General features: G+C 40.7%; 2 protein-coding genes and 1 pseudogene across 3 annotated transcripts; 2 read left to right on the top strand and 1 right to left on the bottom strand.

Moving 5' to 3' along the window:
* Positions 1-311: 311 nt before the first annotated feature.
* LOC125268179 lies at positions 312-8,146 on the top strand (annotated as a pseudogene).
* Positions 8,147-8,885: 739 nt separating this feature from the next.
* LOC125268178 lies at positions 8,886-15,504 on the bottom strand. Its single transcript, XM_048190269.1, has 3 exons — positions 15,321-15,504; positions 10,291-15,043; positions 8,886-10,214 (listed from the first exon to the last, which is right to left on the bottom strand). Exons 2-3 carry the CDS (start codon positions 14,842-14,844, stop codon positions 8,886-8,888), a joined length of 5,883 nt encoding a protein of 1,960 aa, XP_048046226.1. The 5' UTR covers positions 14,845-15,043; positions 15,321-15,504.
* A 7,441-nt stretch (positions 15,505-22,945) lies between these two features.
* LOC125269284 (zona pellucida sperm-binding protein 3-like) lies at positions 22,946-25,486 on the top strand. Of its 2 annotated transcripts, XM_048192182.1 has the most exons (8): positions 22,948-23,528; positions 24,169-24,287; positions 24,364-24,467; positions 24,548-24,725; positions 24,842-24,959; positions 25,029-25,111; positions 25,199-25,290; positions 25,399-25,486. In XM_048192182.1, exons 1-8 carry the CDS (start codon positions 22,977-22,979, stop codon positions 25,467-25,469), a joined length of 1,317 nt encoding a protein of 438 aa, XP_048048139.1. In that variant the 5' UTR covers positions 22,948-22,976; the 3' UTR covers positions 25,470-25,486. The 2 variants fall into 2 exon arrangements, with proteins under 2 accessions (XP_048048137.1, XP_048048139.1); XM_048192180.1 differs by having other exon boundaries at positions 22,946-23,528; positions 24,842-25,111.
* Positions 25,487-25,971: the final 485 nt, after the last annotated feature.

Genomic DNA, 25,971 nt, shown 5'->3' with positions numbered 1-25,971 from the left:
GGTGTGTATCTAGCATAAAATAACAACTTTTGTCTATGTGATCTGTTTTTTAAAGATATTTATGAATAATCTCTATTTGTGTGAGTTCAGGTGCTTTTTACATTATATGAAGTTTCTATAATGGTCAAACTCAGTTTCTTAATTGTCAAATTACTTTAGATTAAAACTTCAAGTGTTCTATTGGCTAGTGACATTATAGAACATTCTCATTTGCTAATGCATAAACTCTACAAGTCCAGAGGACAATCAAAGGTAATCAATTAAGCTAAAAGGGGAGGAGTCACCTTAATTCAAAGCTGTACAAAATCAACAAGCCAAGCACTGGTGTGTGTTGTGGCATTTGTGTTAATGTTTGTTAGCATGGAGCTTCTGCAAGGTGTGTTAGTGGTGGTTGTGCTTGTTGCATTTGATCTGCCTGATGCATGGGGAAGTTTGAGGTACAGTCAAAGTCCAAGAAGCATGAGGCCAAAATCAGATCCAGCTTCCAGAAGTCCTGGCCTTTCTCCTCTAGGGCTCTGGAACCCTTTGCAAGTGGTTTCTCAGTTTCAGAGTCCTCTGAGTCCTGTCTCCAGAAACCTTGCACAGGATCCTTTTGGCATTCAGGAGAAGCAGCTGTTGCAGGGTCCAGTGAAGCCTTTGGATTGGAGGTATCCCATTGTTCCTGAAGTGCAGAGAGAGTTGGCGGTGGACTTCCAGTTGAGGCAACCTGTGACTCCCAGCAGTGTAGCTGTTCAATGCAGTGAGAACCGGGTTCTTGTAGAGGTCCAGCAGGACTTGTTCAGCAATGGTCAGTTGATCCAGCCAACTGGTCTGTCTCTAGGTGGATGTCCTGTTGTTGGTCAGGATACTGAGTCTAGGGTGCTCGTCTTTGAGTATGAACTACAGGACTGCAACAGTGTGCTGATAGTAAGAACTCTAATCTTATTGGGTTGTTTGTGGCAGAAGATAGCAAAAAAAAATTTTTTTTTTTTTTTTTTTTTTTTTTTTTTTTTTTTTAAATGACCAATTGGCTCTTGAGTTATTCCAACATGTTGCACAATGCACTTTCTCCCAAAGTAAGATTAGTGCACTGTCTTTGGGATGACCTTCATGGTAACCACAATCTCTTCCAGATGAATGAGGATGAGCTTGTCTACACCTTCTCTCTTACCTACACCCCTGAGGCACTTGCTGGAACTCCAATTACCCGGGCTGATGGTGCAGTTGTTGGCATTCAATGCCACTATCAAAGGTAAGTGGACTCTGACTTTCTGCATGCTGCTTGTGCGGCTTTGAGACCACTTAATGGGTACCTTCATGAACCACAGACTTCACAATGTAAGCAGTAATGCCTTGAGGCCAACATGGATCCCTTATGCCTCAACGGAGGCTGGTGAAGAAGTCTTGCAGTTTTCCCTTAAGCTCATGATGGGTTAGTACAGGTTTATATCTTTAACCTTATAATTGTGGCTGTGCCTAAAATATAATTTTTTTTTTTTTTTTTTTTAGATGATTGGTCCTATCAGAGGCCTTCAAATTCTTACTTTCTGGGTGCCGTTATTAACGTTGAGGCATCTGTGAAGGTGTTCAATCATGTGCCTCTGCGTGTGTTTGTGGACAGCTGTGTGGCCACTCAAGGACCAGATGTGAACTCTCTTCCGAGATATTCCTTCATTGAGAATCATGGGTAAGGTCATGGCACTTGATTTTTATAGGACTCTTTTGTAACAGAGTCATGGGTTAGGTCAAGTTGCTTGATTGTACAGTTGACATGAGTTCTCTGTAACCACTTCTCAGGTGTTTTGTGGATGCCAAGGCTACAGCTTCCAGCTCCCGCTTCATGCCTCGGTCCCAGGAGGACAAGATCCAGTTCCAGCTGGAGGCATTTATGTTCCAGGAGAGCTCCAATCCTTATGTATGTAGTAAGAATATGAGTGAGATCAACTTCTCTTCCAAGCTTTTTTTGTGACTTCTGCCATCTCTTGCAGATCTACATAACATGTATTCTGAAGGCAACTATTGCTTCTGTACCAAGTGATGCTCAGCGCAAATCCTGTTCCTTCGCCAATGGGTATGCTTTTTTTTTTTTTTTTTTTTTTTTTTTTTTTTTTTTAAATTGACTTGAGTCTGCTCGTTAAGGGTTTTTTTTTTTTTTTTTTTTTTTTTTTTTGTTTTTTTTCCTCTACAGGTGGTTTGCTGCTGACGGAAACAACCAAGTTTGTGGTTGCTGTGACTCAACATGCGGTCCTGATGGTGGATTTGCTGCTGCTCCCTATGGAGGTTGGTAGCTTTTGCACTTCCTAAGGTTGCTCTTGACTTTCAAGTGCTTGAATTTGTTTTGCTTTTCTTCTAGGTGTTCAGTGGGAAGGCAAGGCATCACTTGGTCCTGTAATGGTTCAAGAGCGAAAGGCTGTTTCTCAATAAATTTAACATTGATCCTTGCATGTATCTGACTAGTCATTTTGCTTCATGTCTGGTTTAACTGCTTTTGACTCTGAAACAGTGACTCATTCTACCAATGTGGTGAAATTGTCCTACTGAACCTCTGCAAGTCCCATATAGCATGCAACTATAGCATTACTGAATTTTAAACGCTACTTTATAGGCTTTTTTTTTTTGTCTCAATTGGTATACTCTGGAAGCTGTTTGTTTGGAAGCTGTCAGTTTGTTTACAACTTCAGTTTAACAGTAGGATTTCTAGAGAAATTGGCCATATGCTCTTAAGAATTTGGCAAGCAAATAATCAAAGATCTCTGCAGGAATGCCTTGTCCCATGAAGCACTGTGGGTGATTGTGCTGGTCCCTCCTTTCATATTCCTGTTCTCAAAGAGTTTTTTTTTTTTTTTTTTTTTTTCTTCACTGAAGCTCACATTGAGCCCTAGTGGCTGTATAAAACTAGTTTCTTTCTGATCTGTACTTATGAATCTCTAGACTAGTGGTTTCAAACTCTATTCCTGGAGGGCCACAGCTCTGCACCGTTTAGCTCCAGCTCACAACTGCTTGGAAGTTTCTAGTAATCTTGAAGACCTTGATTAGCTGGCTCTAGGTTTGATTTAGGGTTTGAGCAAAACTGCAGAGCTGTGGCATTCCAGAGTTTGAGACCACTGCTCTAGACGATCATATTTGAGCTTGGGTGCTTTAGATGAGTTTCTATCATGGACAAGCTGTCAGTTTCTAGATTGGGGAAAGAACCTAGATTAAAGCATTTCTAGTGAGTTCTCATTTGCTAATGTAGTGGTTTTTAGTCCTGGCATGTCCCTTGTGTTTCTCACTTAACTCCTTTATTCAGATCATCAGCTCATTAGGTGAGTGTGGGTCTCAGCTCCCTGGTTCAGTAGTCAGGGCACTAATAAGGGAGCCAGCCACATTAATTTACACTATACTGATTCATGACCTAGGGTGCAGATTGAGACGCAGGCAAGTGCTTACACAAATGTACTATAATGGAAGTGGGGTTTTTTTTTTTTTTTTTTTTTTTTTTTACCTCTTTGAAATGTTTCACGTCCAGACAACGTTGTCAAACAATCACTGTTCACGTGAATCTGTGAAAATGACTAAACTGTTTTCTGCTACCAAGCCAGTAGTTGGCGATGACATGTAAAACACTGTGTGCCTATAGAGTGGTGCAGGTATGACGTCAGAACCCAGGAGACTAATTCCCTGCTGTTTCCTTTGAGATTTTCCTGTGGGGTTTATTTGTGTAAAATAAAGCTTGTGGTAAACAACTTGATACTTTGACAATTTGTTCTACAATGTAGATTACACACCCATAGTGAAAAAAGTGAATTTTGAAGCAGTTCATTTTTGAAAACATTTTTAGTAAGTAATTAGGCAGTTTGGCACATAAGTCTGTACATTGTAAAACAAAGTTTTGTCAAGTTATGTTTAGCACAGGCTTTATTTTTACTAAAATTGAAAAACCCCATTATAAAACCCTACAGGAAAACAAGGAGCGAATGAGTCTTACAGGTTCTGACGTAATGTGCATGATGTTACCATTTTCACTAATTCATGTTTTTATAAGTTACATAGAGACAATAATTGTACTGTTTTCAAAAACTTGCACTTTTAAACCCATTTTGAAAAGTTTGCATTATTAGGCCCCCAAAACGCTGCTGTTCTGTAAATGAATGACCAGAATGCATAAAGAGCGTTAATTTTTCAATTGTGTAAATGCCCTCTCAGTGTCTCAGCAGAGGTGTCAAGTGACAAAGTACAAATACTTTATTACCTCAAGTAGAAATTTTGGGTATCTATACTTTACTGGAGTAATTATTTTTCAGCCGACTTTTTACTTCTACTCCTTACATTTTCATGCAATTATGTGTACTTTCTAATCCTTACATTTTAAAAATAGCCTTGTTACCCCTATTTCATTTTGGCTTGTTTTCATTCTGGCTTGTCATTGTTTAAATTTTTTTTTAAAAAACCTATCCAGATAAATCGCCCCATCCGGATAGAATGAATTTTATTGTGGTTGGATGAGAAGTAAAAACGTATACCATTCCGACACCCTATTGGTTTGTACACTATCCATCACACCTGCACATGACACAAATCACATCACACTCCATCCAGCAAGGAGGACATAGCCAGTGTTGGGGTCGTTACTCAAAAAGATTATTTCTTTAAAAGTTATTTCTCCACTACTGGCTCATATATCAAATGGGTGCTTTCTCTTCATCCTCCGCAAATTAAGCTACAGTAGGTAGTTCAGTAGAGAGACCTTTGAATAAATTAGTGTTTGCGATTGACAACGTTGTGATAAGTAGGCTATACTAACTTTGTAACTCGTTACCCCCAACACTGGACATAGCAGATGTATGTACATTTTGATATCTGTGTTTGCGTGTATTTGACTATTCAGGCGCAAGGAGAACTGATCACGCGAGAGGGCGCTTCTGTTGTGTGCCATTCAGCACAATTCCGGCTATCCCGCCTTTAATCGATAAAGAATTGTAATTGAATTGTAATTTTGTGATACAACGATCTTCAAAGATCATTTGGCTGTAAGCTGAAATTAAATTCCTCACAGAATTCCTGCAGCTAAGTTTGACTTTTTGCACTATTACAATACTTACAGGCATGTAGACGTCATATCTTCTGCTCCATGAAACACAGGTTAATGCTTAGTAGTACACATATATTGTTCTTTAATGTATTTACATTGTAATAAAATGCATTTATTTTTAATGGGCATATATGCGGCTGAAACAGGTAGCCTAGTGCTTCCCAAATTTTTCAACATTAACATTTTAATAACATTATAGTCATTAGGGCCTTTAGAATTTTTTTTTTTTTTTTTTTTTTTTTTTTTTTTTTTTTTGAGGAGGTGGGATTGTTCTCAGATTATGCTGGGTACACACTAAAAGATTTTTGAAAACTTATACGATTTTCAAAATGTGCGAGACCACAAATATGAGGACAATGCCAAAAAAAAAAAAAAAATCCTAGATTTAACAGTTTTGATCCTACAGTGTGTGGTGTGACAAAGACAACACACCACATGAACAGATTTTCAACCAGAGTCCTGACTGTGAACAAAGGAAGTCTTGCAAAATCTCTCGAGACTTCAGAGTAAACATGACGGACGATAGGCAGGAAGAAATTGCATTAGTAATAGATAGTGTTTGGAATGATTTTGGTATGTTTTGTCAAATTACTTTAGATTAAAACCTCAAGCCTTCTATTGTTCTTTTTGTTTTTAATAATACTTGTATAGTTATTTCATGTGCTATGCTAATGCATAGACTCTACAGGTCCAGAGGAGAATCAAAGATAATCAATTAAGCTAAAAGGGGAGGAGTCACCTTAATTCAAAGCTGTACAAAATGGCCAAGCCAAGCACTGGTGTGTGTTGTGGCATTTGTGTTAATGTTTGTTAGAATGGAGTTTCTGCAAGGTGTGTTAATGGTGGTTGTGCTTGTTGCATTTGATCTGCCTGATGCATGGGGAAGTTTGAGGTACAGTCAAAGTCCAAGAAGCATGAGGCCAAAATCAGATCCAGCTTCCAGAAGTCCTGGCCTTTCTCCTCTAGGGCTCTGGAACCCTTTGCAAGTGGCTTCTCAGTTTCAGAGTCCTCTGAGTCCTGTCTCAAGAAACCTTGCACAGGATCCTTTTGGCCTTCAAGAGAAGCAGCTGTTGGAGGGTCCAGTGAAGCCTTTGGATTGGAGGTATCCCGTTGTTCCTGAGGTGCAGAGAGAGTTGGCAGTGGACTTCCAGTTGAGGCAACCTGTGACTCCCAGCAGTGTAGCTGTTCAATGCAGTGAGAACCGGGTTCTTGTAGAGGTCCAGCAGGACTTGTTCAGCAATGGTCAGTTGATCCAGCCAACTGGTCTGTCTCTAGGTGGATGTCCTGTTGTTGGTCAGGACACTGAGTCTAGGGTGCTCATCTTTGAGTATGAACTACAGGACTGCAACAGCGTGCAGATGGTAAGAACTCTTTAATCTTGATGGGTTGTTTGTGGCAGAGGATAGCCAAAGTCTTTCAAGGAAAGTCAGTTCACTTGTTGCAGCATTTGCAAAGCCAGGGCAGCTGAGAGTCCTATCTGTTTGAATGTGTAAACCCTGGTTTCTCAGACTGCATGCCTCTTTAAAACCCCTCAAAAGACAATGACATGAACTATCCCATAAATAGGGTGACTGCTGCTTAAACAAGAATAACCTGTGCTCTAGTGTTAAAGCTAGTTTTTAACCTGGAACAGCACATGTTTAATCCTAAGTTTGAGACCTGCACTTTTCTATGGCAACACCGTTGTCTTAATTTTTTTATTTTTTTTTAAACCAATTGGCTCGTTTAGGAGTTATTGCACAATGCACTTTCTCCCAAAGATTAGTGCACCGTCTTTGCGATGACCTTCACAGATAACCACAATCTCTTACAGATGAATGAGGATGAGCTTGTCTACACCTTCTCGCTTACCTACACCCCTGAGGCACTTGCTGGTACTCCAATTACCCGGGCAGATGGTGCAGTTGTTGGCATTCAATGCCATTATCAAAGGTAAGTGGTCTTTGACTTTCTGTATGCTTCTTGTGCAGCTTTGAGACCATCTAATGGGTACTTTCATGAACCGTAGGCTACACAACGTAAGCAGTAATGCCTTGGTGAAGTCTTGCTGTTCTCCCTGAAGCTCATGATGGGTTAGTACAGGTTTATATCTTTAACCTTATGATTGTGGCTGTGCCTTTTTTTTTTTTTTTTTTTTTTTTTTTTTTTTTTTTTGGTAGATGATTGGTCCTATCGGAGGCCTTCAAACTCTTACTTTCTGGGTGGCGTTATTAACGTTGAGGCGTCTGTGAAGGTATACAATCATGTGCCTCTGCGTGTGTTTGTGGACAGCTGTGTGGCCACTCCAGGACCAGATGTGAACTCTCTTCCGAGATATTCCTTCATTGAGAATCATGGGTAAGGTCAAGGGTCTTGGTTTTTATAGGACGCTTTTGTAACACTGTCAGAGTCATGGGTTAGGTCAAGTTGCTTGATACAGTTGATATTCATGAGTTCTTTGTAACTACTTCTCAGGTGTTTTGTGGATGCCAAGGCTACAGCTTCCAGCTCCCGCTTCATGCCTCGGTCCCAGGAGGACACGATCCAGTTCCAGCTGGAGGCGTTCATGTTCCAGGAGAGCTCCAGTCCTTATGTATGTACTAAGAGTATCATGAGTGAGTTTAACTACCAATCTGTGTATGTGACTTGTCATCCCTTGCAGATCTATATAACATGTATTCTGAAGGCAACTATTGCTTCTGTACCAAGTGATGCTCAGCGCAAATCCTGTTCCTTCGCTAATGGGTACATTTCACACTCTTAACTTTTTGACTTTAGGTCTTTGACTTCGAAGTTGACTTTGCTCATGTTGAAGCTGGCATGTCTACTGTTACAGGTGGTTTGCTGCTGATGGAAACCACCAAGTTTGTGGTTGCTGTGACTCAACATGTGGTCCTGATGGTGGATTTGCTGCTTCTCCCTTTGGAGGTTGGTAGATCTCCCTTTCTAAGTTTGCTTTTAGTGTTTTCAAGTGCTCAATCACTTTTTTTTTTTTTTTTTTTTTTTTTTTTTTTCCCTCCCTCTCTAGGCCTTCAGTGGGAAGGCAAGGCTTCATTTGGTCCTGTAATGGTTCAAGAGCGAAAGACTGTTTCTCAATAAAACTCATCAATCCTTGCATTTATCTGACTTGTCATTTTGCTTCATGTCTGGTTGAACTGACTCAAACAGTGCCTCATTCTGCCAGTGTAGTAAAACTAGTCCTACTGTACCTTTTGCCAGTCCCATACTGAAAAGAACCATAACTAATAATCTAGGTAGGTGAATGCTCATCCACTACAGGGCTCCGGTAAGAAGCATGACAGGAGACATGGAACCGTTCAACTCTTTTTATATTTGTTTGCATATTTGGCATCATTCAGTTATGTGCAAGGTATTAAATGTGGTCTTTCTGAAATGAACGAAATAAAAATATACATCAGTGTATGTCCAATAACATTAAGTTACATAAACAGTAACACTACTGACAAGTTATGCATGTACCAATGTCACAGAGGGGATTAACAGCAGTGAACATGCACGTGACTCACTGTGTATATAGCTCTCATATTATAACATAGTGCACCATGTAAAATTCGGTTGCACAAACTGAATATTTAAACACAACATAATAAACATGTATCACTTATTTGTATAATTAAATAATAAACTCATTCAATCACACACCTGAAGAAATGGCAGAGCAAACGGCTGGCAAAAGTGAAAGTAAAAACACAATAGCAGAATAGCGGAAACTAGCACCACCCAGTGGAAATACACTATAAGATGCTTCATGACAAAAGTCCTTCCCGTATACTCTTACAGGTAATTTAGAACAGCCGCCCCCAGATTAGCATAGCTAATATGTGTGAGAAATTCCCTAGTCCTTGGGGTCAGCGTCACCTCCATCCGGAAGTGCTGGAAGTCTGACGAGTTTGGCCACAGGTCGTATGTATAAGCGATCACTGACCTTGATTTGAGCTGACCTAATGTGTCCATCAGCACTGGGTATCAACTTGACTACCTGACCAGTTGGCCAATGGGCTCTGGGAAGCTGCGGATCCATAATCATCACTACCATATTCTCCATTAAATCTTGGGTTTCTCGCTGCCACTTCTGGCGAGTCTGAAGGCTTGGGAGGTAATGCCGGGTGTAGTATGACCAGAAGTGATCCACAATGGTTTGAGAGTGACGCCAGCGACGCTTGGATAGCGGTTCAGGAGTGTAGATTACCTGGGGGAGTGAGGCGTCTCGCCGCCCCATGAGCAGCATGTTAGGGGTAACCGGGTCTATGTCTGCCACATCGGATGAGACATATCCCAATGGCTTGCTGTTAAGGATGCCCTCGACTTCGATCAGTACTGTGCGTAGTACTTCCTCTGGAACCGACTGGCTACCAACAACTACCTGCAGGGCAGACTTTACTGATCTGATCTCCCTTTCCCATGCACCTCCGAAGTGTGGTGCGGCGGGAGGATTCATCCTAAAGTTGATCTGATAGTTAGCCAACAACTCTTGCAGTTTGGGTTCCATTACTTTGAAGGCTTCCCGTAATTCAGTTGCAGCTCCTCGGAAATTGGTCCCCTGATCCGAGAAAATTTCGGATGGGGTTCCTCTGCGAGCTATAAACCGTCTAAGTGCCAACAAAAATGCATCGGTATCAATGCTATTGAGGAGGTCAAGGTGAATGCATCTGGTCGTCAAGCACTTGAAGATGACTCCCCATCGTTTTTCAGTGCGACGGCCAATCTTCACAATGAAGGGCCCAAAGCAGTCAACTCCAGTTGAGAAAAAAGGCGGTTGGTATAGTCGCAGACGAGCTAAAGGTAAGTCAGCCATGATAGGCACAGTCGGCTTGGCTCTCCACTTTTGGCATTCTACACACTCTCTCTGATGTTGCCTTACCGCTTGTCTGCCTCTCAGGATCCAGTAGTGGCGACGGAGTTCGGCGAAAACCCTGTCAGGTCCTGGGTGGAGAAGGCGTTCATCAAAGTGCTTTATAAGAAGTTTAGTTACTTTATGGTGCGGGTCTAAAACCACTGGGTGGATCTCAATTTGACTTAAGTCATCCAGTTTCCGCAGTCTTCCTCCCACACGGATCAATCTCAGTGTGGAATCCAACTCTGGTGCAAGTGTGTTCAGACGACTGGAAACAGGCACAGGTTTCGCTGACTTCAGGGCTCTAAGCTCCTCTGGGAAGGTCTCCTCCTGACATTGACTCAATATGAGTACTTCCGCACTCTGGTAGTCAGGGTGTTGTGTGCTCATGGTTTGGGTAGCCTGCCCCGTGAAGAAACTGGTAAGTAGCATTTACCAAGTCTCTCCAGGAAGTATACTGGGATGCATCAGGAATCCCAGAACTTTGATCCCCATTCCCAACCAGACCACAGAAGACAGCTTTCCTTTTCTCTGATATGTCATCTTGGGCCTCTAACAAGGGCGTGACTGGCCAGTGATCTGGTGGTTCACAAAGGAATTTTGGACCCTGACTCCATCTACCTGGGTTTGCCAGCTCTGTAAGTTTCCTCCCTCTGGTGATATCATCCGCCGGGTTATTGGAGGAATCTACATACCTCCATGAGTGAAGCTCGGTCAACTCTTGGATTTCCGCCACTCTTGTCCCAACAAAAACTTTATATTTACAAGACTCTGACTGTATCCATGTCAGGACAGTAGTAGAGTCAGTCCATAATGTCACCTTCTCTATGGCGATGGTCAGTTCCTGACTGAGGAAATTGGCAAGCTGGGCACTGGTCAGAGCCGCGCAAAGTTCGAGACGTGGCATTGACAGCTGCCGTTTGGGGGCTACCCTAGAGCGGGCCATAACAAAGGAGGTGTGGATCTTCCCATGCTGCTCAATAAGGAGGTAAGCCACCGATCCATAGGCCACTTCCGATGCATCACCGAACACATGCAAATTAAATTTTGATGTCTCCACATCAAAGTTGGAAGGGATGTAGCATCTGGGAAGCTTGATCTTGCTGAGGTCGGGCAACTCCTCCTCCCACCTATTCCATTTCTCTAGCAAGTCTGTGGGAAGGTTTGGATCATCCCAATTCCTTGGTTTGGCCCAGAGCTTCTGGACAAGAATCTTGGCCCGTGTGGTAAAGGGGATGATAAACCCCAGGGGGTCATATTGTGATGCCAAGACCTTATAAATGTGTCTCATTGTTGGGGGGTTATTTATCATTTCACGATTCCGGAAGCCCACATGGTCTTCTAGACAGTGCCACACCAAGCCCAGAGCTGGTTCCAGGGGATCCAAATTATACTGCTGCAACCACAGTTCAATGCTCTCTGAGCGAGCTGTGGAAGGTAAGTGCTGAATGACTGAAGGTACATTAGAAGCCCACTGTCTTATTTCAAAGCCCCCTGAGGCTAGTAGAGGTCTCATCTTGTCGATCAGTTGCTTAGCTTCCATAGCAGTGGCGAAACTCTGCAGACAATTGTCTACATAAAAACTCCGCTCTATGGACTGCAGCACTTCTTCATTTCCGGGCTGTTGGCTGCGCACATGTCTCTGTAGAGCAAAGGTGGCGCAGCAGGGACTGCAGGTCGTCCCAAAGGGCAAGACTTGCCACTCGTAAATGTCAGGTGGATCCTCCCTACGCATGTTCCTCCAAATAAACCTCAACAGGGGTTTGTCTTCGGGTAGGAGTCTCACCTGGTGAAACATACCACGTATGTCACCACTGATGGCAACCGCATACTGCCGAAACCGAAGGAGAACTCCCAACAATGAGGCACTGAGGCTGGGACCAGGAAGCAGCTGCTGATTAAGGGAAACACCTAGATGCACAAAGGAGCAATTAAAAACCAGCCGATCCTTGCCATTGTGGTGTACGAGGTGATGTGGTATGAACCATGACTCCTCAATGGGCTGAAGATTCTCCAGGGGTATCTTGACAACATACCCTGAATCAAGGAGTTTCTGTATCTCAGCTTCATACATCTTTGCCTTTTCTGTGTCTTTGCTGAGACGCCTCTCAGTGTTTCTGAGGCTGGACAAAACTGACTCTTTGATTCCTCTCAAAGGTGGGGCATCCCGTGCACGAAGGAGTGGAGTAGCGTAACGCAAGATGCCATTAACTTCCACACGTCGTGTTCTGGTCTCCAGCATATTCACAGCTGCTTGATCCTGTTTTGATCGTGTTACCAGCTTTTCACTGCGGTATGGGAGGACATCCAGTTGCCACAGTCGCTCAACATGTTGGTAAACAGGATCGCGAATTGGAGTAAGGGAAGTGAATAAGCACTGTGGTGAAGGTACCTGATGTGGCAGAAGTCCATCTGGTCCCTGGAGAACCCAACCGAGCTGCGTACGAACAGCTGCCGGTCCACCAGCTGGCCCTAGTCTGATGGGCTCCTTGGCTGTGATCAGGTTTGGGTAGTCAGACCCAATTAGGAGAAGGGGCTGCACCTTATCAAAGGTTGGAAGAGGAATCCCTCTGAGATGGTAATAGCATCGCTGGAGTCTCTGGATGGGATACGTTTGGTCAGTTAACGTAAGGAGAGGAGCAGTAAATACATTTGTGAGGCTGTACTTCTCCTTTGGACTTGACTGTGTGGAAAGTAGCAGATCGATTGACTGTCCCTTTAACTCAGTGACATCATGTCGGATGGTGCGAAGGGCCATATGCTCTTCCCTACCCACAAGTCCTAGCTGCTGAACTGCTGCTGGAAGAACAATACTCCGCTGGGCCCCGTCATCCAGGATAGCATATGTTGGTACAGATCTTTTGCCTTTCCACAGCAGCACTGGGACGACTTTCAGGTAAACACGTCCTGTTGAGCTAGGGGAAGTCAGATATGCTCGATCTCCAGACGTCGTAAGTAGCACAAGGTTGGGACCATCTTTGGCAATGGAATGCAGCACACTGAGGTGTATATTACCACATTCTCTGCAAGGTTTCTTTAGCGTGCATTCCTCACATTTATGACTTGTACGTCCACATTTCCAACATCTCTTACTGTCCTTTATCCACTTGAAAATCTGTTCCGGTGAGCGCTCAGTGATTTCACTACACTGCGACAAATAGTGCTCTTGACTTTTACAGAACAGACATAGACGTTTCAGCTTCTTAACTGATTGCTGGGCATGAGCAGGCTCTGTATGGGCATAATTTACTGTACTGACCTCTTTGGGTTGGTTGCTGCCATGATACACTGCAGTGAGTCGAGTTTGGGGCTTCGGAATGGGTTGACGTTCTCTACGTGGGACTTGAACTCTCTCAGTCTGGTAGCGCTGTACCATTTTAGATGACAGACGCTGAGCCTCTGCTTTCACTTTCAACCAGTCAGCAAGATCATGAAGGTTATACGGGTTGAGGCTGTCAGTGCTCAGTCTGCCTCGTAACTGGAGGTGCTCAATAAAACTATCTCTGTAATGCTTGGGTAGCTTACTGAGTAGTCTGTCAACATGCCCCGTGCAAGTGAGTTCTCGTCCCTGTGGCCCCTCAAGTGACATCAGCATGCCTACTAACAAGTCAACATTGAGCGCAAAACTCTGGAAAGCCTTTGCATCCCCAGCTCTAATATCAGGCGAATTTAACAAAGATGCAATTTCACTTTGAGCCAGCTGATGAGGTTGGCCATACTGACGTTGTAATGCTGTCATAGCTGCTGCATAGGGTGCAGGATGATGCCGGCATGCTTGGACGATAAGCCTTGCTTCCTCCAGGACTAACTGTTCCATTAACACCCTATATTTATAATGTTCAGTGAGCTCAGTGTGAGGATTGAGGAGATTATCCAAAGCCATCTTCAGATCTGTAAACTCTCTCTCACTATCATTCACAAGTTTAGGTAATGTTGGGATTGGAACTGGCTGGAGTGGAAGCGCTGCAGGTATTGGCTGGTAAACAGGGGTTGGAGGTAGTGGCGGGTACATTGCTGGAGAGCCATACCAGGTCTGTCCTGGAATGTGAATAGACGGCTGAGTGACATAATACCCTGGGACTGATGGTGGAGGTCGATATGGGTCTGGCATGGTGAATGACTGCCATTGTGGTTGGCATGGAACAGTAGTCTGTAACTGATAGACAGGTGGCACACAAGTGGTGTGGGCTGTTGTAACTAAAGGCAGCTTCACTGATGTAACAGTACGTGGCAATGATGAGGTAAGTTGGCATGAAGGACGAAAATCTAGTGTACTGGATGAAGTTTGCTGATGCAGCATTGCATGTGGAGCGGATGAAGGTGAGACACCAAGATATGGCGCAGTCGTACCATATGCGGCATTAGGCATCGTTTGTGTCATATGCCATGGAGCTGACTGTTGAGAAATGTCTCGGGTGACTACAGCAGCATGGAATGGCTGAAGTGGGATAGATGGTGTCGCAGTAGCTTTTGGTCTGACCACAGGTGGTGAGATGGCTCTAGCCTGTTCTTCATCACGGAGTGAAGGTGAAACAGCACCACTGCTAAGAGACTCACGTTCGGATAGACTGTGATATTCTCGCTGAACTACAGGTGATCTAGAATGACTATAGGATCTGTCATCATCTAGCTGTCTTGCAAAAACACCAGATCCATTATCAACGCTGCCCAAATGACCTGTAGCTTGACCTACTCCATACTGCACCAGAGATAACTCACTCATAGGAAGCTGCTCCACAGTCGAGACTGGCTCGGCCTGTCCACTGAGGTTTAGCTGTGATGCTGGGTGATTCATCCTTGGCTGGTGGTATGAACTGTCGTACAGCGCAGGGTCTGGTATGAGAGATTTAGGCAATGTTATGTCATAAGCTTGCAGACGTGTTGAGAGCTGACGTGCTCTGGCCTGTGGTCGAACAGGATGTGTGGTATCAGGAGAGTAATATTGGCTCCATTGCTCCATATCACCGTAATGAGTGTAGCATCCGGCTCGAAGGACCAAATGAAAAGAACTATAACTAATAATATAGGTAGGTGAATGCTCATCCACTACGGGGCTCCGGTAAGAAGCGTGACAGGAGACATGGAACAGTTCAACTCTTTATATTTGTTTGCATATTTGGCATCATTCAGTTATGTGCAAGGTATTAAATGTGGTCTTTCTGAAATGAACAAAATAAAAATATACATCAGTGTATGTCCAATAACATTAAGTTACATAAACAAACAGTAACACACTACTGACAAGTTATGCATGTACCAATGTCACAGAGAGGGGATTAACAGCCGTGAACATATGCACGTGAATCACTGTATATAGCTCTCATATTATAACATAGTGCACAATGTAAAATTCGGTTGCACAAACTGAATATTTAAACACAACAACATAATAAACATGTATCACTTATAATTTGTATAATTAAATAATAAACTTACATTCAATCACGCACATTAACACCTGAAGAAATGGCGGAGCAAACGGCTGGCAAAAGTGAAAGTAAAAACACAATAGCGGAATAGCGGAAACTAGCGCCACCCAGTGGAAATACACTATAAGATGCTTCATGACAAAAGTCCTTCCCGTATACTCTTACAGGGAATTTAGAACACATACAGCATGCAACTGTAGCATTACAGGAGCTTAAACTTTACTATAGGCAACTTTGAGTTTTGAGACTGCTGTTGTGAGTTCAAGGTTAATTATGCTTTTGAAGCCATCAGGTTGTTACTATTTAACAGAATTCCTGGTAAATGTTACTTGGCAAGCATTGAGGTTACTTTAAGTGCCATAGTTACATTGTAATAAGTACTGAGTACTATTAACTACATCTACGTATTATAGTTACACTTAGGGTTGGGTTGGGGGTTAATTGTAATTTTACTGTTACTACATGTACTTTAATAGTATCATGTAACTACAGCACTGTAAATTAAAGTCTTACTGCAATTGATTCCAAATAGGGCTGCACGATTTGGGGAAAATGTCATATTGCGATTATTGAGGTCAATATTGCGATTGCGATATGCGATAGCGATATAATAAACAAATAGTATCATGAGTCATCTTGCTTGGTTCTCTATGAAAATGCACACACAGATTACTGATAATGCTGAAATGTGTATTTCTTAACTCAAACTAGCAACAACAACAAATAAATGCACAGTGTTTTCAAATTAAAATATTTTTACAAAATTAAATAATAACACCTTTGCATTACTGCAAACTTGTTATAATTCCATTTAAGATGTTTGTTTCTTTACTAATCTGTGGTTCAACGGATCACAAAACTCACGGTTCGGATCACATCACGGTTATGACGTCACGGATCAGATCATTTTTCGGATCAGCACAAAAAAAAAAATTGGGGGATGGGGGTAACTTAACTTTGCATGTATTACTTAGCCCACTTAAACTACTCTGATACCACAGCATAAACTACTAGCCTAAGTAATACATTATTAAAGGCAAGTGAACAGACTGTAAAAAGAACAAATACTGTACACCAATTACAACAAGCATAGATAAATACTACATAAAGTTACAAATAAGGTCTAACTGTAGTATTAATTTTCATGCACAGAAATGTAATAATTAAATGTAAAATGACACTGGTCACTGTATAAATTTAACCCTCTACAGCACAGCGTTGCCCTCAGGCAATGGAAAGTTTTCTTAAGCCCTATGTTTAGTAAATATTTCTTTAAATGATATCAACCAATTAGAAAGGTCGAGAAAGTACCAAATAACAGTTCAGTAAGGTGTTGGAGTCAATATCAAGCACCATTTAAAGGTGGGACGTGGCACATGGTCACAGGAGCACATGGTGTGAGAAGAAGACAATATTATTTGCTTTAGTAATCTTATTTAAAACGACATGAACTGTACATAAAAAATATGTGTGTGTGTTTGAAGGTGTAGAGAAGCCTTTTGTCAGGTTTTATGAAGTTTTTTTTATTTTGCATGTTCAGAAATTCAGTTTTTCTTTTCGTTGTGCGATAAGGGGTACTTTTTGAGGAGGTTTTAGACAGTACCTCTCATTGGCAACAATGTATTATAAGAAGGGAAGATGCAAGATTCCTGGGTGTGCAGGAACACCCAAAGTGATGTGCAAAAATTGTAACATACACCACTATGTCACAGCAGAGAAGAAGTGCTTTTTGAAGTTCCGTACAGAGTGAAATCTTATTACATGAAGTACATTATATTGCATAGCACACTACATGATACAGACCTATGCATGTATCAAATTCAATACATCAATGTCTTTCAAGTGTTTTTCCCTTTTTACTTAATGATTTCTTGAATTTTTTTTACAAAAAAAATTTGATTTTGATGATAATTTTCTCTATGACTCTGTACCATTGTCGCACAACGTTGCCCTGAGGCAACGAAAACATTTTTTTTTTAATCAATAAAATGTTCCCAAAAGAACCAAAAAATTATGTGGAATATTTTTTTTCATTTGCCATCAACATGTGTGCAGTAGGGGGTTAATATAGATTAATCTTTGTTAAAGCTGTGTTTTGTTGTTTGATTTACATGACAGACAACAGCAGGTATTTATAGGTTGCTGTCACTTTAAGAGTAAGACATGCACGCACACATCAGATAGATACACATCTGAATTCTCACCTCCTTCACTTAAGAAATTAACCGAAAGTGTTTACGAGAAGACTTGCTGAGAGAGGTATTTTGACTGACATAATGCGTGTATGTGACCATCCAAGTGCATTGAGGACGCGAAAGAGAAATCAATTTGGAGCTATAACGCGCCTCTCTCTCTCTGTGCGCGTGAGCCTTGTATGTATGTGCGTCATGTGCGCACCGATAACAGCGCTGCGTGCGATACCGAATTAAATCCTTTTGCCTCTTCTAGCGCGCTGGAATGGTTTTATTATATCTATTTAATGTGTAAACTAGCAAGACAAACACGTTCAAATGATAACCTTTTACTCTATTGCGGTTAAAGTTGCAATTGATCCGCGAAACACATGCGTCCCGAACCGTGGGCCTTGGTCCGTACGGATCACGGATCAACAACGATCCGTTTAACCACTGCTAATCTGGGTTTATAATCTTATAGCCAAAATATCGCCATGCTACCATACAGAGGTAGCATTTTTTCTTGCCACCAGTTCAGTGACCGTTTGCTCCGCATCCATCTACCCGTTCTCTGCGCTGCACACCGGAAAAAGTCATGACATGACCATGCGCGCCACACGTGCCACTGCTTAAACTGAAACTGACTGGTCTTCTTTTTGTTAGCGGTGTATAAAATGGGCAAACGGCTCTCAGAGAATGGGTTGTCGTGTCCACACATGTATTTATTTATTTATTAAATTATTATTATTATTTTATTTCATAAAATCGCAGCATTTTGCGTCATATAATCGCACAAGCTTGACATCGCGATTGCGATTGCGATATGATTAATCGTGCAGCTCTAATTCCAAAGAGCTCTGGAGGCATGCCTTGTCCCATAAAGCACTGTAGGTGATGGCATCAGTCTTCCTATCATGTCTATGCTCACAAAGTGTATGCATATCTTTATATACAAATGTGTAATTTCCAAGCTTAAGCCCTAGTGTTTAAATTAAAAATTTCTATGATCTGTATTCATAAACCTTTAAGTATCTCTAGACTATCACTTGTTTGAGCTTAGGTGCTTTTTTTTTTTTTTTTTTTTTTTAAAGAAGTTTCTATCGTAGACAAGCTGTCAGTTTCTTGGTTGTAAAATTGTGACTGAATGTAGCTTAAACTGAAGCTGCTTTTTTTTTTTTTTTTTTTTTTCCCTTTTAGTAAGTTCTTATGTTAATGCAGTGCTTTTCAGTTCTGGGGCCTCATTTATAAAACTTTGGGTAACACTTTACTTGAAGGGGTGTGCATAAGACTGACATGACACCTTCATAATCTTGACATGACACGTGTCATGAATATGAAGGAGGTTTTATGCATGTTTATGACAACTGTCATTAAATGTCATTCACTCAATTATGTCATTTTTAATGCAAAGATGACATTGTTTGAGATGTCTTTGTTACGACAACTTGACATAAACCAACACATCATAACCTGTCAGTGTCTTTGTCATGACAACTTGACATTAGCAAAACATCATAACCTGTCATAAACATTACATAGCAGATTAATTTTCAAACTTTAAAAAACTACTTAGCTTTATGGGTTAACATTACATTACATTATTTTGGTAACACTTCAGTATAGGGAACACATATATAAACAATTAACTATGACCTTTTTCCTCAATACACTCTTAATTTACTGCTTATTATAGTTAATTGTTAGGTTTAGGTATTGGGTAGGATTAAGAATGTAGAATATGGTCATGCAGAATAAGGCATTAATATGTGCTTTATAAGTACTAATAAATAGCCAATATTTTAGCCATATGAATGCTAATAGTAATAAGCAACTAGTTAAAAGACCCTAAAATAAAGTGTTACCATTATTTTATAACAGTGTCATCTTTTTTGCGAAACTTGAAATTGTCTATTATCTGACCTTCTGTTGGAGGAAACTTAAAAAAAAAAAAAAAAAAAAAACATGAAATGAAAAATAGTCATGACGCTGTCACTTAATGACATTTTAATGACAAGTTCAATTTGTACCACTGTACTTGAGCTCAAGATACATATTTATGACACTATTATAATGGCCTCATGACAGCCAATGTCAAAACCAACCACATGACAGTTTAATGTAATGTTAACCCATAAAGCTAAATGATGTCAAGTTGTCATGACAAAGACACTGACAGGTTATGATGTATTGGTTTATGTCAAGTTGTCATAACTCGGACATCTCAAACAATGTCATCTTTGCATTAAAAATGACATAATTGAGTGAATGACACTTAATGACAGTTGTCATTCATAAAACCTCCTTCATATTCATGACATGTGTCGCATGGAAACACATTTTCATTTTGATATACACATTTACATTAATATTACACTTTCACTAATGGCGATAAGCGCTGAAGTTACAGGAGAAGTTAAATTATATGAATTCAGATAGTAAATGTGCTTCATTCGATCACTTTTCCTGTGACATGGAGGAGCGTTAGGAGCACAATAATTCCTCTTTAAACTAAACTGCAGATGTTATGACAAAATATTTTAGCGAGAACAACGATCAGTGATGCACACTTAACTCTGATATTATGAAAGACACTGCTGGATTCGGTGGTCGAATAGTCTGTTGTCCAGTTTGAATACTTCCAATGATATCTTACTGTACAACCATAGCTGCAGGAGGTGTTGTCGTGTGAAGGATCTTCAAACAATTACCACTGTATTTGAAGGATATAATTTGAGGTAAACGGTAAGATTTTCTTTTTAAAATACTTTGTCAGTGATGCGCCAAGTCAGACAATTGTATTTACACTGCAATATAAGTAGGTCTATCTGTTTCCACTAAAAACAGCCTATAAACATCCTATAAGAAATCTTCACCTTATCAGCAAAACTGTATAAATTTGAATCGAATTGTTTTAAACTTTGAAAATACTATCTGGCCAGTGGAAATAAATGAATCAACTCTATTCTAAAACCTTTATCTGAAGTATTTTATACAATTTTGTTTTTATGGATATTTTGATATAATTATTCTAAAACATAAAGAGGACATTGGATGATTTTTATCAATGTAATGTGTATTGCACAAATGGCATTTATAGTCCTTATCTAATATTTTCCAGTGTCTCTTATCTTTGACGGTGTTAACGATGGTGTCACGTGATGGGAATATGCATGGAAATAATATGCAGATGAGGTTATGCATAGTAAAACTAGGTGTCGTAAGCTCCATATATGGTGATTTCGGGGAGGAGACGGTGGAGATGCACGTAGCCTACGCTCAATTTTCTACTGACTGGGATTTATAAAGGGATTTGTGCGCAGGTTCTGGCGTACGCATAGTTTTATAAAAATATAGATTTTTTTTGTGCATACGTACACTTTTAGGATGAAATATATGCAAAGTTTTATAAATGAGGCCCCTGGTCCTAGGGACCCACTGATGTGCACATTTTGTATTTCTCTCTTATTTAAGGGTCCCGTTTTTCGTGGTTTTTTGAAGCTTTGATTGTGTTTATAGTGTGCAATATAACATGTGTTCATGTTTCGCGTGTAAAAAACACAGTATTTTTCACATAATTTACTTATCTGTATACCGCTGTTTCCACTGTCATACAAACGGGCTGATGACTTCCTTGTTCTATGAAGTCCCTTCTTCAGAAATACGTAACGAGTTCTGATTGTGCCAGCGGTTCCTGTGTTGTGATTCGACAGCAGCTTAGCGAACCCAGAGCCATAGAGAGAGCGCACCTTGCCCGGAAAGGTCACGCCTCTTACCATAACGTGTGCTGCACATAGTTTTACATGTGGATTATTGTGGTGTCGTGCCGAATGAACACAAAAGACAATAATTCCCGAGAGACTGAACTCTTTAATCTCCACAAGCAGCGACAGAAAATGTACAACGTTAGCACTCACTCAGAAGAGTACCTCATACGGAAAACAGCCATATACATAAGCATAGTCCCCTCTTGTGGCCATTATGTGCACTGCAGTCAAACATTAACTATTGCAGTAAGGATACCACAATTATAATTTTCGGGAACCGAGTTAAACATACATTGTAACCATTGATCTCTAAGTACAGTGTCCCTGGGAAGGCCAAACAAAGGTGATTGGACTGCGGGATGAAAATAACAGCGTTTCGACGACATGGCGACAAACACACTCTACAAACGCAACTCTTGCTCTTCTCCGTGGGAGCGCAACAAGACCACGCCCCCTTTTTTGTGTATTCCTGTGGGCGGAGGTTAGTCAAAAAACTGTTTTAGTGACGTCATTAAAGAAGGAAGTAGAGGGATGTAGTCCAAACTGGCCGTTCGATGTAGGCAACTTCTGTTAAATAAAATATCTCGCTTGGCATTGAACTTTGAGCTTTAAAATTTTACAGATTTTATTTATATTCTAACAACAACATTACACACTAACTAAAGTTTGAAACATGGGATCACGAAGAACGGGACCTTTAACACACTTGATTCAGATTATCAACTCATTAGGTGAGAGTTCCACAAACTACTAAGAATGGAAAAGTTTTGTGTACAGACGACTTTTATCAAAACAATCCTTGTTCACATGGATCTGTGAAAATTATAAGAATTACTGTATTCTGCTGCCAAGCCAGTTGTTGGCAATGATGCTTTGTAAAGAAACATTATGTGCCTATAGAGTGGTGCAGGTATGACGTCAGAACCCAGAAAACTAATTTGCTGCTGGTTCCTTTTGAATTTTTCTAGGGGGTTGTATAATGTGTTTTTTGTGTGTGTAAAATAAAGCCATTGGTAAACAACCTGGCAATACTTTGACATTTTTTACAAAATAAATTACACACACCAATAGTGAAAAAGACAAATTTTCAAGTAGTTAAAACTTAGATTTTTAATAAGTAGCTAGAAAAGACAGTTTGGGGTTTGAGTGTGTATGTTGTAGAACAAAACGTCAAAGGATCAAGTTATGTTTAGCACAGGCTTTGTTTTATTAATAAATTGAAAAACCCCATTATAAAACCCCATATGAAAACCAGTGGTGAGTTAGTCTTACAGATTCTGATGTCATACATGCACCACTTTATAGACTAAACGTGTAATACGCATTCGCATGACATCACCACTTTCACTAATTCATGTTTTTATAGTTTACACGCAGACAATAAATGTATCGTTTTCAAAGACTTGCACTTTGAAACCCATTTTTAAAAGTTTGCATTTTTAGGCCCCCAAAATGCTGCTGTTCTGTAAATAATTGGCCAAAATGCATAAAAAGTTTTCAGTTTTTAGTTGAAAATGGTGTCATGTAAATGCCCCCTCAATGTGTCAGATAAAAGAGACAAATGCAAAATGTGCAGAGGGGTGGGTCTCCAAGATGCTTAAACTCTACAGGTCCAGAAGAGAATTAAAGGTAATCAATTAAGCTAAAAGGGGAGGAGCCACCTTAATTCAAAGCTGTACAAAATGGCCAAGCAAAGCACTGGTGTGTGTTGTGACATTTGTCTTAATGTTTGTTAGAATGGAGTTTCTGCAAGGTGTGTTAGTGGTGGTTGTGCTTGTTGCATTTGATCTGCCTGATGCGTGGGGAAGTTTGAGGTACAGTCAAAGTCCAAGAAGCATGAGGCCAAAATCAGATCCAGCTTCCAGAAGTCCTGGCCTTTCTCCTCTAGGGCTCTGGAACCCTTTGCAAGTGGCTTCTCAGAGTCCTCTGAGTCCTGTCTCAAGAAACCTTGCACAGGATCCTTTTGGTCTTCAGGAGAAGCAGCTGTTGCAGGGTCCAGTGAAGCCTTTGGATTGGAGGTATCCCGTTGTTCCTGAGGTGCAGAGAGAGTTGGCAGTGGACTTCCAGTTGAGGCAACCTGTGACTCCCAGCAGTGTAGCTGTTCAATGCAGTGAGAACCGGGTTCTTGTAGAGGTCCAGCAGGACTTGTTCAGCAATGGTCAGTTGATCCAGCCAAGTGGTCTGTCTCTAGGTGGATGTCCTGTTGTTGGTCAGGACACTGAGTCTAGGGTGCTCATCTTTGAGTATGAACTACAGGACTGCAACAGCGTGCAGATGGTAAGAACTCTTTAATCTTGATGGGTTGTTTGTGGCAGAGGATAGCCAAAGTCTCTTTCAAGGAAAGTCAGTTCACTTGTTGCAGCATTTGCAAAGCCAGGGCAGCTGAGAGTCCTATCTGTTTGAATGTGTAAACCCTGGTTTCTCAGACTGCATGCCTCTTTAAAACTCCTCAGACAATGACATGAACTATCCCATAAATGGTGTGAATGCTGCTTAAACAAGAATAACCTGTGCTCTAGTGTTAAAGCTAGTTTTTAACCTGGAACAGCACATGTTTAATCCTAAGTTTGAGACCTGCACTTTTCTATGGCAACACCGTTGTCATAATATAATATAATATAATATAATATAATATAATATAATATAATATAATATAATATAATATAATATAATATATATAATATATATAATATAATATAATATAATATAATATAATATAATATAATATAATATAATATAATATAATATAATATAATATAATATATATATATAATATAATTTTTTTTTTTTTTTTTTTTTTTTTAAACCAATTGGCTCGTTTAGGAGTTATTGCACCATATTGCACAATGCACTTTCTCCCAAAGATTAGTGCACCGTCTTTGCGATGACCTTCACAGATAACCACAATCTCTTACAGATGAATGAGGATGAGCTTGTCTACACCTTCTCGCTTACCTACACCCCTGAGGCACTTGCTGGTACTCCAATTACCCGGGCAGATGGTGCAGTTGTTGGCATTCAATGCCATTATCAAAGGTAAGTGGTCTTTGACTTTCTGTATGCTTCTTGTGCAGCTTTGAGACCATCTAATGGGTACTTTCATGAACCACAGGCTTCAAAATGTAAGCAGTAATGCTTTGAGGCCAACATGGATCCCTTATGCCTCAACGGAGGTTGGTGAAGAAGTCTTGCTGTTCTCCCTGAAGCTCATGATGGGTTAGTACAGGTTTATATCTTTAACCTTATGATTGTGGCTGTGCCTAAAATGTTGTTTTTGGTTTTTGTTTTTTTTGTAGATGATTGGTCCTATCAGAGGCCTTCAAACTCTTACTTTCTGGGTGGCGTTATTAACGTTGAGGCGTCTGTGAAGGTGTACAATCATGTGCCTCTGCGTGTGTTTGTGGACAGCTGTGTGGCCACTCAAGGACCAGATGTGAACTCTCTTCCGAGATATTCCTTCATTGAGAATCATGGGTAAGGTCAAGGGTCTTGGTTTTTAATAGGACTCTTTTGTAACTGTCAGAGTCATGGGTTAGGTCAAGTTGCTTGATACAGTTGATATTCATGAGTTCTTTGTAACCACTTCTCAGGTGTTTTGTGGATGCCAAGGCTACAGCTTCCAGCTCCCGCTTCATGCCTCGGTCCCAGGAGGACAAGATCCAGTTCCAGCTGGAGGCGTTCATGTTCCAGGAGAGCTCCAGTCCTTATGTATGTACTAAGAATATCATGAGTGAGTTTAACTACCAATCTGTGTATGTGACTTGTCATCCCTTGCAGATCTATATAACATGTATTCTGAAGGCAACTATTGCTTCTGTACCAAGTGATGCTCAGCGCAAATCCTGTTCCTTCGCTAATGGGTACATTTCACCCTCTTAACTTTTGACTTTAGGTCTTTGACTTCAAAGATGACTTTGCTCATGTTGAAGCTGGCATGTCTGTTACAGGTGGTTTGCTGCTGACGGAAACGACCAAGTTTGTGGTTGCTGTGACTCAACATGTGGTCCTGATGGTGGATTTGCTGCTTCTCCCTTTGGAGGTTGGTAGATCTCCCTTTCTAAGGCTGCTTTTAATGTTTTCAAGTGCTCAATCCTTTTTTTTTTTTTTTTTTTTTTTTTTTTTTTTTTTCCTCTTCTTCCCCCTCTAGGCCTTCAGTGGGAAGGCAAGGCTTCGCTTGGTCCTGTAATGGTTCAAGAGCGAAAGACTGTTTCTCAATAAAGTCATCAATCCTTGCATTTATCGGACTTGTCATTTTGCTACATGTCTAGTTGAACTGTTGACTCAAACAGTGCCTCATTCTGCCAGTGTAGTAAAACTAGTCCTACTGTACCTTTGCCAGTCCCATACAGCATGCAACTGTAGCATTACAGGAGCTTAAACTTTTCTATAGGCAACTTTGAGTATCTTGAGACTGCTGTTGTGAGTTCAAGGTTAATTATGCTTTTGAAGCCATCAGGTTGTTACTATTTAACAGAATTCCTGGTAAATGTTACTTAACTTGGCAAGCAACTTTTTTTTTTTTTTTTTTTTTTTTTTTTTTTAAGTGCCATAGTTGCATCATAGTACTCAGTACTTATTAACTACATCTACGTATTAGTTACAGTTAGGGTTAGGTTGGGGGTTAATTGTAATTTACTGTTACTACATGTACTTACTATAGTATCATGTAACTACAGCACTGTAAATTAAAGTCTTACTGCAAATGATTCCAAAGAGCTCT

Source organism: Megalobrama amblycephala, linkage group LG5, assembly GCF_018812025.1.
Source record: "Megalobrama amblycephala isolate DHTTF-2021 linkage group LG5, ASM1881202v1, whole genome shotgun sequence".
NCBI lineage: Eukaryota > Metazoa > Chordata > Actinopteri > Cypriniformes > Xenocyprididae > Megalobrama > Megalobrama amblycephala.
Note: the sequence above shows the minus strand (reverse complement) of the source record. Positions and strands in the feature narration are given on the sequence as shown.

Bases quoted from the DNA above. Each gene is read 5' to 3' on its own strand.
- LOC125268178 (XM_048190269.1), bottom strand. From the start codon at position 14,844: ATGGAGCAATGGAGCCAATATTACTCTCCTGATACCACACATCCTGTT. The intron at 10,215-10,290 runs GCAGGCTACCCA...AGTCAATGTCAG, and splicing joins CTTACCAGTTTCTTCACGGG to GAGGAGACCTTCCCAGAGGA.
- LOC125269284 (XM_048192180.1), top strand. From the start codon at position 22,977: ATGTTTGTTAGAATGGAGTTTCTGCAAGGTGTGTTAGTGGTGGTTGTG. The intron at 24,288-24,363 runs GTAAGTGGTCTT...CATGAACCACAG, and splicing joins ATTCAATGCCATTATCAAAG to GCTTCAAAATGTAAGCAGTA. The intron at 24,468-24,547 runs GTTAGTACAGGT...TTTTTTTTGTAG, and splicing joins CTCCCTGAAGCTCATGATGG to ATGATTGGTCCTATCAGAGG.